This window comes from Antennarius striatus, chromosome 9 (genome assembly GCF_040054535.1).
Source record: "Antennarius striatus isolate MH-2024 chromosome 9, ASM4005453v1, whole genome shotgun sequence".
Taxonomy (NCBI): Eukaryota; Metazoa; Chordata; class Actinopteri; order Lophiiformes; family Antennariidae; genus Antennarius; species Antennarius striatus.
The window spans coordinates 14,606,364-14,619,412 of record NC_090784.1 but is presented as its reverse complement, the minus strand read 5'-3'; the positions used below and the strand labels follow the sequence as shown (position 1 = coordinate 14,619,412).

The following is a 13,049-nucleotide window of genomic DNA, read 5'->3' as shown; positions in this document are numbered from 1 at the left end:
GAGTCTGCTTTACATTCAGCTGCTGCTGGTTCAGGTTCAGGTGAACGGATTAGAAAATCTGGATCTAACGTTCAGAAAAAAATCCAGATAAGGATTATATTCAATCTGTTCATGTAGTAAAACACCCTGAAATAATATCTTGATTCCTGTTATAAAATATTATCAGTACTGTAATACTAGATGTATATTATAAAGTAATAAGAGCTGTTTTTTGTTATAATCTGTCATTTCCTTTTCTTGCTTTTTGGTTTCATGTCAGTTAACAGAAAACATTCAACCAGACTAAATGTCTTACCAATAAATTTAAAGGTGGCGTCACAAACACACATCTATAAAATACTATACCATCTTATTAAACTACTTTTATTCCTGTGAACCAAATTCAAGTGTGTTTCCATGGCCCTGGGCTGCAGTCTGGTTTCCTTCAGCGTCATCCTCCCCAGCTCTCAAAGCTATGTCTCTCCTTGGCAACTTAATTTACTGGAGGAAAAAGAGTGAGACGTCTCCTTGCAGACTTCTCTTGGGTGTACAGGATAAATTAATCTTAATTGAGAATCTCGCCCTAAAGAATATCTACTGAGTCTGTGAGAGCCAGTCATCTCAGAGAGTCTGATTCATCTTTTTTTTTTTTTTAGCTAAAAGGGAATGTGCAATGAGACGCTGCAGTAAGATTCAAATAACTTATTAATCAAATGGATGATGCATCGAGAAAACAAATGATAACTAAAGATAAAACGCTGTTGTCTCCATCATTAGTCTAATCCGAACGATTTGAACACATCAAGTCAAGGAGTAACATAATCCCCTCTCTACGAGACATACAAGCCTTCACTACACTGTCATGTTTATCAAGAAGACGGGGGAGTCTGGATTCTACAGTCCTGTAGGGGACATGAAACATCACCATGGTTAACACCCACGGGAGCCTCATCATTCACATTTCAAACATGACAACCATGTGGTGGAGATGACACTCGGCCTGATTTCTCCTCTGTCTGCTGAAAACCAAATTCCTGTGAAGTTCTTTTCAAATGGCTTCTTCTTGTTCCGTTCTCTGAGGGATAACAGCGTGCAAGCAGGCTGCCAGATTCAGTTTTCTGCTGGGATAATGCATGCAGAAATGTAGCAGTGTCAACAAATACAGACAGAAAACCTAAAAAAATGAAATTAAATCTTTGGAGAGAGGAACAGATTGAGTCATGACTCAGATATTTGGTTACACAAAACATCACTGTCTCCATCATAACCCCACACGGGATTGTTCTGTGGGGAACAGCCAACTGCTGGTTTTTCAACTTTAATAAGGCTTATTTGTATAAAAATATTGACTGATGTGCTGTTTTAAAATTCTGGAATGGGATTTGACTGAAAATCAACCCACGTGTGAAACATGTGCAGAAATGTGCAGGAAAAAAAAGGCAGAAATCCATTCATGCAGTGTTCTGTAAACTCTTCCTCCTTTATTTTCTACATTTGGATCAGCTCAGTGTAGAAGCCTTCCCAAAATCAGAAGAATCGTTCCCTCTCTTCATCACAAAGTCATTCAGGCATGTAATCAGTCAAGGACACCCCCCCCCCACGCTTTACTGCCACGTTCAAAAGATGAATCTGTGATGTGTCTGATGCGTAAACCCCTCCTCCACTGGAGGAAGCTGAAATGGTTACAAACCTAATGACATTGTCTCTCCTGACACACGGCTGCGAAGAAGACAATGACATGATGATGATCATGATAGTGGTTGAAATGAGAATGACACAATGATGTGGAATTGGCTCGCTGAGATACCAGCATGAAATCCTGCAGGTGAGCTGGCAAAGTGAGATATGAAGCTACGGATTAAGATATGTCTGCTGCTGCTACACTCTTCCTGATCCTCAATTATTCACTTTGTTCAGCTTTCTGTAATGACTCTGTCCCTGATTAAGTCTCCTGACAGGTCCTGACGTCCCTTTTCTAATGTAGATAAATGTCTTAAGCAGAGAGCTGAGACCGAGTTTAGAAAATAAAAGCATCTTTCCCCCCTTTTATATGCTGATCTGCTGTCAGTCTGCGCTACAGGCTCTGGCTGTCTAACAGGAAGGGAATGGGAGAACAGTTTGTTCCAGTGAGGAGGGAGCTGATGGACCGGGATTAGTACAGCACACTCACACATGATGCATCCATCGACACACAAAGAAGTCCTTGGAGTGTTTCTTTAAGAGGTCAAGAGGATATGAGGAAACGGATTTAAGAATCAAGACCAGCGTAGCCTTTTCCCTACATGTATATAGGATGAGTGTGTCTATGACATGCTTTATGAGAGAGGCAGTATCAGTAAAATATGCGTCCTCTGTGTATCTGTGTGTGTGTGTGTGTTAGCTCTGTGTTAAACTTCTTTAAATACAACAGAGACAGAGAGATAAGGGCTGCTGCTCTGTGGCACTCTGACAGGACTAGAAACAGACAGAAGTATGTAAAAACTGGACATACAAACCTCAGGATATTATAAACACCATATATCTAGATCTCTGCAGGCCTCATGATCAGTCCATATGGGGTTTAAATGTGCCGTCCCTGGGAAATCCCTCAGTGAAGAAGAGCAAAACTGAAAGGTGTGATGCCGAGGAGTAACACCAGAGGGAGACATTTCTGTGAGGTGGTAGGAGGGGCTTTGACACAAGCATACATGACACATAAAAGACACACACAAACATAGAAACAAAAACACAAACACACATACACACGCACACAAGCACGCACACACACACACACACACGCTTCTTCATCAGAGTTCACTGGAGCGTTCTTTTTATAATCCATTAAAAAAAATTAAATTAAAAAAGGAATTTAGTTTTCCTCTCAAAGTATACGTTCATCTCAGCCTACACACACACACGCACGCACGCACGCACGCACACACACACGCACACACACACACACACAAATGATGAGTGCACACACGCTCTCATAAGAGGCAGTTGGTAAATGTTAAGTGATAATTTCAGGTTTGGACTTCTTCGTCCAGGAAAGCTGTGAGTGCAGAATTTGGACTCCAGAAGCTAGTCTCACATCCACGGCCAGGGATGAGTTACTCCACATGGATTAAATCTCTTTAGGAAAACAACAAAATTAACGTAAAACAACAGCCACTGTCTCCTGGAGGGAGTCTTTTGTGGCGTCTTGCTGTGAGCTGGGTCCACCATGCTCCACCCGTTGATCGCTGGCAGAGGTAGTACCTTCCACTCAGTCCTCCGCTCTTCCCAAATCCCCTTGTGGGAAGTCTTTCCTTTCCCGGTGCTCCATTTGGATAAACTCTGTCTGTTTCGTTGACCGCTTTCTCCGGGCCGCTGCGTGTGAGAGTGTGTGCTTGTGTGTGTGTCGGAGCGTGGTCAGAAGACCTCTGGTAGTGTGACGTTGCGTAGTAGCCACTGTTGGGAGCGAGAGTGTGTGCAGTCTCTGACGCTTGGCACCTGGCTGTCCTCCTCGCTGGCCTTGTCCAGACACTGGTTGCTGTTGACGTGGATCAGGGTGAGCTTCTGCAGGGCGGGCAAACACAAAGGGAGACTGTGTGTGAGGGGATACAAATCAGGCTTTTAACTGGTTTTAATTCAAAGGGGCATGTAAATTTAGCTCCGTCAGGGAGGCATGCTGTGACTGAGAAGGATAATGTGTCAACGAGGATAAATCACGCTAAAGCTGAGGAAATAAATATGGCTCTAACTGACATGACAGCTGCTCTTAAATATGTTGCTGTGCAGTGTGCACACTGGGAATATGTTGGGTTTATTATTCAGTGTGACAAAATGTGGGACTTCATTATTTATATATATATGTGTGTGTGTGTGTGTTTGTGTGTGTACATATATTTATATATATATATAAATATATACATATATTTATAATTGACGGTGAAAACAGTCAAAACCCGTTGTTTTGTCAACAGGTTTTGACAGTTTTGTTAAATCAACTTGATTTCCACACCTTTAAAGTAATTTCCTTAAATTCACGATAACATTTTCACCAGCTCTTCCACTTACCACGGGGTCGTACTCCCAGAGCTGGTTTCCTTTTAGGTGATGACACTTCAGCATCATGACGGGTCCGTTTAGTTTGGACACATCCAGACACAAGTCATCCGTCCTGATTTCCTTATTAGCCGTGTAGGAAAAAACCTGCCGGTCATAAAACCAGATTCAACATTTCAATACAATTCTTTTCCACCTTTCTCCTCTTTTCTAACTCAACATCTGTTTTTCATTTGTCAACTTTTTTTTAAAACTCTAAATCACATACCTGGTTCCCTCCCATGCCGTGGCAGTTGAAGATGCCGACTTTCTCATTCTCCTTGCGGGCCATGTTGTCCAAGCACTGGTTCGTCTCCACGTTACGGATCTGAACAGATTACAAATTGAAACCAGGGTGAGAAACACCATCACACTGTTATTGTTATGACTACTTGTACTTAAAGTGAATCCTAGATGGGTTTGTATCTAATACTTAGTGAGTCAGACAGTCTGTGTATGTGTGTGTGCGTGCGTGCGTGCGCGCACCTCTCCTAGGGAGTAGTAGTGCCGGGGTATCTGGGAGTCGGGGTAGACGTTCTCCAGGTACCAGCTGAATGGTTTACATTGAAGCTTTTGTCTCAGAGCCGTGCGAGCCGTGATGTCGCCGTAATCAACTTTGGTCACACCTGTACACGTAAACACACACATGTACTTAAATAAACTTCTCTGTGTGATCATAGAAAGATTTACTGCTAAAAACAGACACGTCATAAGTTTAATGTGAAACAAGGAGAATGCGTTTCCTTATCAGATGGCAGCAACAAATTTTGGCCTAATTTCATGTCTCTAGCAAAAGATTCCATTAAAAAAAGTGAATACACAGACTTCAAATGGGTCTTGTTGTCAGTAACGACGTATGGGTTTGTTGTGAACGCTCAGCTGAAAGCAGGAGCGTTGATTCGGCCAACCCGGAGTTCCTGCCTCTCGTCTACTGCTGACATGATGAATCTCATGCTCTGCTTTCATACAACATGTATGTGGTCAGACTCGTCCCCGTGCGCTTTCTAACCAACAGTTCTCTGGACTTGCTGAAAATCTAAGCAGGAAAGATGACGTTGTCTTGTACCACAGTGTGAAAACTGATGAAACATAACACGATAAACAAGCTGACTTCTTCCATTGATAATCCAACTCCTCCCAGCAGACACTACAACCAACCTCCTCTGTGTCGATGGATGAAGGAGATGTCAGGTACTGACAATGATAATAACACCAGCCACCTCAGAGAGACGACGGCAGACAGAAACACGTGACACTGATGTGACAGTTCAGCCTAACTATCAGGTGGCATGCTGTGACTTGGGATTAAATGTTACAGGGACAATTCAGGTTTTTTGACGCGGACATTTAAAAGGTTGCTCTTCACAGTAAGTGGATTTCTGACAGTACTTAGGTGGGTACATGGCCCCATTCTGAGAAGCTCAGAGTATCGATACGGAAGGAAAGCCACAGCTGCAGTTTAACACACTTTAACCACATGCCACAACTAAAATCACCATCACCAGCTTGAGTGTCTGCTGTAGTTTGATTTGTATTCTTTTCATTATCTACTTAATCTTCATCAACTGTTGAATTGCTGGATTATACAGAACATCAGCTATTAATGAGAAAGTTAATGAAAAAGACAGCATGTACAATAAATTAAAATGAGTGATTATAACAAAAGCACACATACACATAGGAAGAATTGGCTAAAGAGGTGGGGGAATCCTCCCTGGAGAAACAGTTTTTTTACTGTTCTTTGATGAGTTGTTTCATTTAGTGCTAGTTCAACCGATACTGGGACAGAAGTCTGATCTTCACTTAGTTTCGCTTCGTCTAGGTTCTAATGGCAAAATGTAGCAGCAAAATTTTCAAAACATTAATTGTGACAGATTTCTTTTTGAAGGTAGCTTAAATGCTGAACCCATCTGAAATCTTGGTCCACAATAGACTGCACTGACATGGTATAAGCACTGCATAAAACAGCACTTAAAAAAAACCCCTGGAATATTCCTTTGAACTGCAACAAAAGTAGGTGACATTTATTGTCTAAACTGCTGCTTCATTTTCCTGTGGGTTAAATTTGAGAGAAAACAGAATAACCCCTCCCTGAAGACAATTTGCAGCCAGAAGGATAAAAGTTGACAAGTTTGTGTGACTTTCAATCAGAACTTTGCTGCACTTTGCATCACAAACTTTTGTGGATTTAAAAAGTTTTTGTTTTTGTCTTCTTTGCAGTTTGTGGGCATTTGTTTGTGGATATTTGTGAAGCAATACAATTTTAGTAGCATTAAATTCCTGTCATACTATTAGGTCACCACTGCAAAACTAAAATCTACACACACACACAAACATACACGCACACGCACACACAAACATACACGCACTCACACACACACACACACACACACACACACACACACACACACACACACACACACACACACACACACACACACACACACACACACACACACACACACACACACACACACACACACACTCACTCACCAGGAGAGATGATGTAGAAAAAGTTTTTAAATTCGTCCATCCAGACTTCTGCTAGGCGTCGGTTGTTTTTGTTGATGATCTGTCCCGTTCCTCCAGGAAACGTGTAGGGTGTGGCCTTTCGGAACACGTGGCCAACATGAGAGCATGTGACGATCTCCAACGTCCCACCACACTGCCAAATCTGCACGAACAACGTACATAGAATAAACGTACTGTAAAAACTGTGGGCCAAGGGAGCAGTCTGGGAATGGATGATGCAGCTTAGTCCTGTCTGAAGAACGTTTGACTGGATGCCAGTCGGAATAACGCCAGAAAAAGTACTGGTCAAGTCAACAATTTAGTCAGAGAATTCAGTCTCACAAGTGTAATATGCCAAAGTGTGTGTGTGTGTGTGTGTGTGTGTGTGTGTGTGTGTGTTTCTGACCCTGAGCAGACACTCCTGAGAGGTTGCCAATGCATGGAAGAACACAGTCATGTCAGTTGGCTGTGGGTGTGTGAACTTACTCTGAAAGAGATTTCCAGGTTCTCTCCACCCCAGATGTCCATTCCTGCGTCATATGTGCCGATCTCCTGGAAATAGTCTCTGTCTATGGAGAACAAGCCGCCTGCCATAGTGGGAGTCCTGCAGGGAGACAGGAGACGAGGGTATATTAAGACTGAGGTGGGGTACTTCCAGTGAGTTCACTGATGGCAGGCTCTCCAAAGGTCACACAGTAAACACAGATCCTGTTTTCTCTTTCAATGCTCTCACAAGATTCTCTGCATTTTTCCTGTTTTCTACATTCTATGGTTTTCTGCTCACTTCCCTGTTGTTGGTGTGCGTTTGTAATACCATCAGAACTCTCCCCTACTTTTCTCCCACAGGGAACGGTTTCCTCCCATCTAAATCTGTCTTATATCCCTGACAGGCTACTTTTGCTATGATTTAAAGATCCGACTTCACTGATCAACACAACAAAATGCACAGAGATTGTTTTGAACGAATCAAGGCTTTCTTAAGATGTCAACTCACATTTAACGTCACTATTTTTTTGACAACACATCATCGTAACGGGAAAACAAATCTAAATGGGTGTGTATCACTTCCATGAGAAGTGTTTACAGCCTACACCATACTGTGACAAAGAATTAAACACAAACAATGCTACATCTATAATTACAGTTGTCTTTTCGTTGACATGTGGGATTTAATGTCTAGATGATATTTTCATCTTTTTACCAGAGGATTAAAGCATCTTATTGACATTTGCCCTTAAAAATATTTTAAACTTGTCGTGAAAAACTAGTGGACATTTTTCTTTTTTTGTTGTCTCACAGCTGTAAAGAGGAGCATTTCAAGTGACCTCAGACTTCTGCACTACTCCAAATTATAAGGCAGAGAACTGTTTAACAACCAGTTGAGCTGCTAAGGTTTCCGCCTGCACCATCATTCCATCAGGCTCTCCAGGTTCGCAGTAACAAGCCTGGAGCTCCCTGGACTTAGATGAAACAAATCACATTAACAACTGTTTAAATTATATCAGTATAAGGTTTTCCTGCCTTATACCAATATATAGAGTAGTGTAGGACTTTATTCATCCCTTCAGGAGGTTCCATCAGGGAAATTAGTTATATATATATACGATCAATAGCCGATCCAGAACATCTCCTCACTGCCTAGTTCCATTATATCTACTCCTTTGTTCTGAAATTGTGAGCTTTGCTGGTGTTCACCTAAAACTGAAGATAAACATTTTAATTTGAAAACCTGTTCACGTGTAACAGCTTTAAATTCTGAAGCCAGACACCAAACAGGAGAGGGTTTATGTAAATCAGGCCATTAGTGTACTTCTTAATTTCCTGACCTGACACTACAACCCATTTTTGTTTTTTAGGCCACTCACAAGACACCCTCAGGAAAATTCTGTCACGTTGAGCTGTGAAAGACAACTAAAAAATAGGGTCTCCGCGTGTTATGTAAGATTTATTATGTGTGTGACCTTGAAAAGAGATGTCAAACATGCTTGGAAACAAGAACAGGAAGAATAGATGATTGACAGGCAGAAAACGGCGGTTCATTTTACTTCTGAGGTCTGGCCCATTACAAATGATACCGAAAACAAAATGACAAAGAATCTTACAAAACCACCTCGACCTTAGGTTCAACGTTTTGTTCTTGCACCCTGTGGGACATTTTGTGAATATTAACTGAGGTAAATGAAATGGCGAATAGCACATTTACTCTACATTGCAGTCATGAGTGACTGTCAGAGATGCTAAAGCTAAAGGATATAAGTTGTTTAAACAGCTGGCTAAATGAATCTGAGCGTGATTCATGTGGTATTCTATTAATGACTCCATGAGGCCCTTGCAGGCAGATTCTCTTTTCCCTTGATTTGGCAGAGAACTCACAGTCAGCTGTACAACAGTAGCCCCGGAGCTAATGAGGATTTAATGACGATATGATTGGAGGATTCATCCTGCTGTATCACCCACCTGACAGGAAGTGTGCGGTCTCCTTTGCGGCGGTCCATCTCTCTCTGGGGTACGGGGTACCAGCGGAAGTTGAGTTTCCAGTTGAAACCCCCGTACGTCATGTCGGAGCCTGCCATGTATTCAAACGTGTCGTCGCTGATTACATCGATGATAGGGCACACAACCGTTCTCCTGCAGGAAACACAAACACGCTCATCAGCCTGCTGTTCATAAACTCAGGCGGCCGATCGATCACACTAAGTGCTCATCTTTGAAGTGTGTCACCTCCATAACCAAATGTGCTTAAAGAAAAGATCCTGCTGTGACTTCCAATCAGCCAACACATCGCATATAATTCGAGCCGATGTCCTTTGTGATTGTACGTGTGTGTGTAGATGTGAGTGCCCATTATGGGAAGCAGCAAACAGGGAATGAGTAATTAAGAATCAAATAAACACAAAGGCAATCCCCTGCAGGCTCAACAATAGTTTATTGATTTTTTTATTTATGCTGGATGTTGGTTTGTGTGTGTTTTTTTGTGTGTGTGTGTATTACTTGTCTTGTTTGATGCGGGCAAGCAGAGGTTCCAGCCACCCTGTTGTGCATTCACAATGAGCATCTAGGAAGGTTATGACCTAGAAACAAGAGGGGGACAACATTAGACAACCCCAGCAGAACATCATGTGACGAGCAGGTCACTGAGTAGTGTGCATGTGTGTGTACTGTACGTGTGTGTTTTTGTGTCTGTGTGTGGGGGTCTGCGCGCACACACACACACACACACACACACACACACACACACACACACACACACACACACACACACACACACACACACACACACACACCTGGCCTGTAGAGAGAGACGCTCCCTTAAGACGAGCGCGAATAAGTCCGGACCGCTGCTCCATCCTCACCACCCTGACTGGGACTTCCAGTCTTCTGACGTACTGCTCCAGCGGTCGCTTCAGGAAATCTGTAATGAAATGTACAAACAGAAAAGAATACAATAAACAAACATAAACAAACAGATGTAAACAGAGCAGAAGTTGAACTATGAATAACTTTTCCAAAATACTTATTTATAGAATTAGATATGAAAAGTTGAGCATGTGCTACATGTTTTTTTCCCCCCATGCATGAGTGTTTTCTTAACAAACCAGCTGACATCTTTTCTACCTGAAGAGCTCCCCTCTCTGCTTTTAGGGTCACGCACCTGACTTGCCACATCCAACCTGAGGTCTCACAGGGAGGAACGGTGCTGTGTGGTGGCGGATGGGGGGGGGGATTGAGGGTAATAACAGAGTGTAATCCCTACGGCTGGTGAATTAAGGACCTAATCTCCCCCAAACAGGGATTAGCAGCATTGCGTTGGGTGGAGTGGTGCACACACGCACATATCCACAAACACACACACGATGCACGCTGACTGGCTGTGGGGCATCGTGCAGACACACAGAAACAAATCATACAGTAACTCTAAAAAATAGGCTAAGCCTCAAACAAGAGTCACAAGCACTAAAGGAATTATCAGATGTGTGTGTACCTCGCTCGCTGGCATCGTCCACCAGGACAATCTCTTCCAGTAGTGTGTGTGGGGACCGGTCAATGACGGAGTGTACGGTTCGCAGCAGTGTGCTCCATGCTTCATTGTGAAAAACAATCACCACGCTGGTACGAGGAAGATTGTCAGGGTATAACTTGTTCTTGCACCTACAAACAGAGAGCAACGCTGTGAGATTAAACTCCTTGTACAATGATGAACACTTAATTAAATTGCACAAGTGCACCAAAAGTAACTCCTAAATCATTCTAAAACTGAACAGATAAAATATCAGAATGACGCCGCTCTACACCAGTGTGTGAATTGCATTGTTATGAATCGGCAGCTAGTGAAGCTGTACACTTCGAACGCAGACAAATCTGAACCGACAGACGGAGAGAAAGACAACAACAAAACACTTGAATAGAGATACGATCCAGCCTCAGTCTTATTGAAAGAGACTGGTGGAGCAAGAGAGCTGTGACAAGAGAGATGATCAAGAGGGAAGACACTGGGACTTGAACATCAGTCAACCTTTGTCAGTCAGTCATGCATTCAAATTAATCAGATTATCATTTAGGGCTTTGTGAAAAATCATATTTTTATTGATTTCAAACAATAAAAACTGAAATGAATAATGAGCCGGCGCTTATTTTCAGATTTAGACGGCGAAAGGCAGACTTAGAAACACAGTGAGTCAGCGTTATGGCTGTTGATTAATGATGCTAATTAGAGTCTGAGTCGTTATCACAGTGCTTTAAAAATCTCAGAGTGAGACATAGAGGAGAGCAAACCTGAGTAGAAATGGAAATTAGTGGAGTGAAGAGTGTCTGGGCCTCATTCTTTGTCTTCCAAATGCAGAAGACCACAACAGTTGTCATTATTTATTCTTTTAGTTGTGTAACCTTTGTGCAGCATTGGGTACTGCAGTGAATTTTTGCAGAATGAGTTGGATAGCTATTTAGAGACACATTGCAGTACTGTACACGTTGTAATCTATTGTTAAATATGCAAACTGAAATGGAGGAAATTCATCAGGCATTTACTATTTACAATATTTAAAACTTATTTTGTTATTTATTTCAATTCTTAAAAATAACTTTAAAAGAAAATATTTTTTTTATAATTATCATTTTAATAAAAAATAAACACTAAAATTAAACACTAAAAATGTTCTTGAGTTGAACTTACAAGTAATTGTTTTATAACTGTAAAACCTTTGAAACAGCAGCTGTGTCTTTAGTGTCAGCTGAGGGTTCATTTCTATCTGTACTCGTTCATTCTGCAGATCTGAGATGTGACGCTTTCTGTTTTGGTCTCATCATCATCACACAAATGCACGCACGCACACACACTCCATTCTTTGGTCAACTCTGGTCTTGAACCGGCCACCCCTCCAGTCTCCTCTGAAAACAAAGTCCTTGATTTTTTGCTATACTTTTACTCTCAGCTGACTGTGGCCGACAAAATATTTCTTATTTCCTACACCAGAATGCTACCTATGCTGGCCTAGGGTAACAACATAGGGATGGAGGACTCCGGCGTAACTGGATTCAGTAATAATAGTAATTTATTAGGTTAGACTTAAAAAAAGATAAATGAATTTAGGTTTTGACTCGCAGGCCATGATAGTGAGTCAAAAAGAGAGCCCTGATCATAGCAATTGGTAGGCAGATTTAGGTCATAATCCAGACGACCCTACCTTCCTCATTAGTCTCGAGACACCTGCAGATGATCATGAACCAGCCTAGCGGCTGTCACACTGTCACAAACTTGTATTCTATTAATTCCTTTTGGTTTGTACAGCATGAAAGTCAGTAAGTTTCTTTCCATACCCCGACACTGTTGTGCAGCATACATTCTTATTGTAAAATGACTTTCTCAAAATAATCTGCTGCATCATGATCATGATTTTTATTACAAACCAACAGCAGGTTGTAGCCATATCTGTCATCTCTTGCTTGTAAATACTTTTTTATTAGTAAACATCAAGAAAAAATATCTTCTATTTGTGGGTTCATAGTGAAGATTGATTACATTTAATTCACTTTTACTAAAACATTACAGCATGTAGACTGCAATTGAAGCTTCACTGATAAAAACAACAGTCACACAATACACCGTAATATATGTATACAAGACATCACTAAGTAACAATTCTGTCCCAGAGAACACAATGCACCATATCATCAGGCATACAAGGCTTTTAATCATCTCATCAACCAAAGTTATCATTTATTTTTCAAGGGAAAAGATCTGAAACACTGCTCTAATCACTGGGAAGAATACAAGCGCTACAGATGGACTGATTTCAGTAACAGATGGTGTAGAACATATACTCATCCAATGCCACATTAGCTATAATGTTGCTCACAAATAAACAAACAAAAGCACGCTTCAGTTTAACTTGAGTTGGAGCATCGGGGGAAAGAAGCACACTTTTGGTTTTGCAGGCAAGGAAATAAATAATGTGTTCAATCAAAGTCTCTTAATGTGGAGAGATAATATTTTATTT

General features: G+C 41.5%; 1 protein-coding gene across 6 annotated transcripts in view; it reads right to left on the bottom strand.

Moving 5' to 3' along the window:
• Window positions 1–1,435: 1,435 nt before the first annotated feature.
• galnt1 (UDP-N-acetyl-alpha-D-galactosamine:polypeptide N-acetylgalactosaminyltransferase 1) overlaps window positions 1,436–13,049 on the bottom strand; it is a 45,162-nt gene continuing 33,548 nt past the window's right edge. For all 6 annotated transcript variants that reach the window (XM_068323604.1, XM_068323605.1, XM_068323603.1 and 3 more), the window contains exons 5-14: window positions 10,538–10,704; window positions 9,840–9,967; window positions 9,547–9,626; window positions 9,013–9,183; window positions 7,042–7,159; window positions 6,538–6,718; window positions 4,531–4,670; window positions 4,274–4,372; window positions 4,018–4,152; window positions 1,436–3,516 (exon numbers count right to left, since the gene is read on the bottom strand). In XM_068323604.1, coding sequence (XP_068179705.1) covers window positions 3,370–3,516; window positions 4,018–4,152; window positions 4,274–4,372; window positions 4,531–4,670; window positions 6,538–6,718; window positions 7,042–7,159; window positions 9,013–9,183; window positions 9,547–9,626; window positions 9,840–9,967; window positions 10,538–10,704 — 1,366 coding nt within the window. In that variant the 3' untranslated portion in view covers window positions 1,436–3,369. The remainder of the gene's footprint in view (window positions 3,517–4,017; window positions 4,153–4,273; window positions 4,373–4,530; window positions 4,671–6,537; window positions 6,719–7,041; window positions 7,160–9,012; window positions 9,184–9,546; window positions 9,627–9,839; window positions 9,968–10,537; window positions 10,705–13,049) is intronic.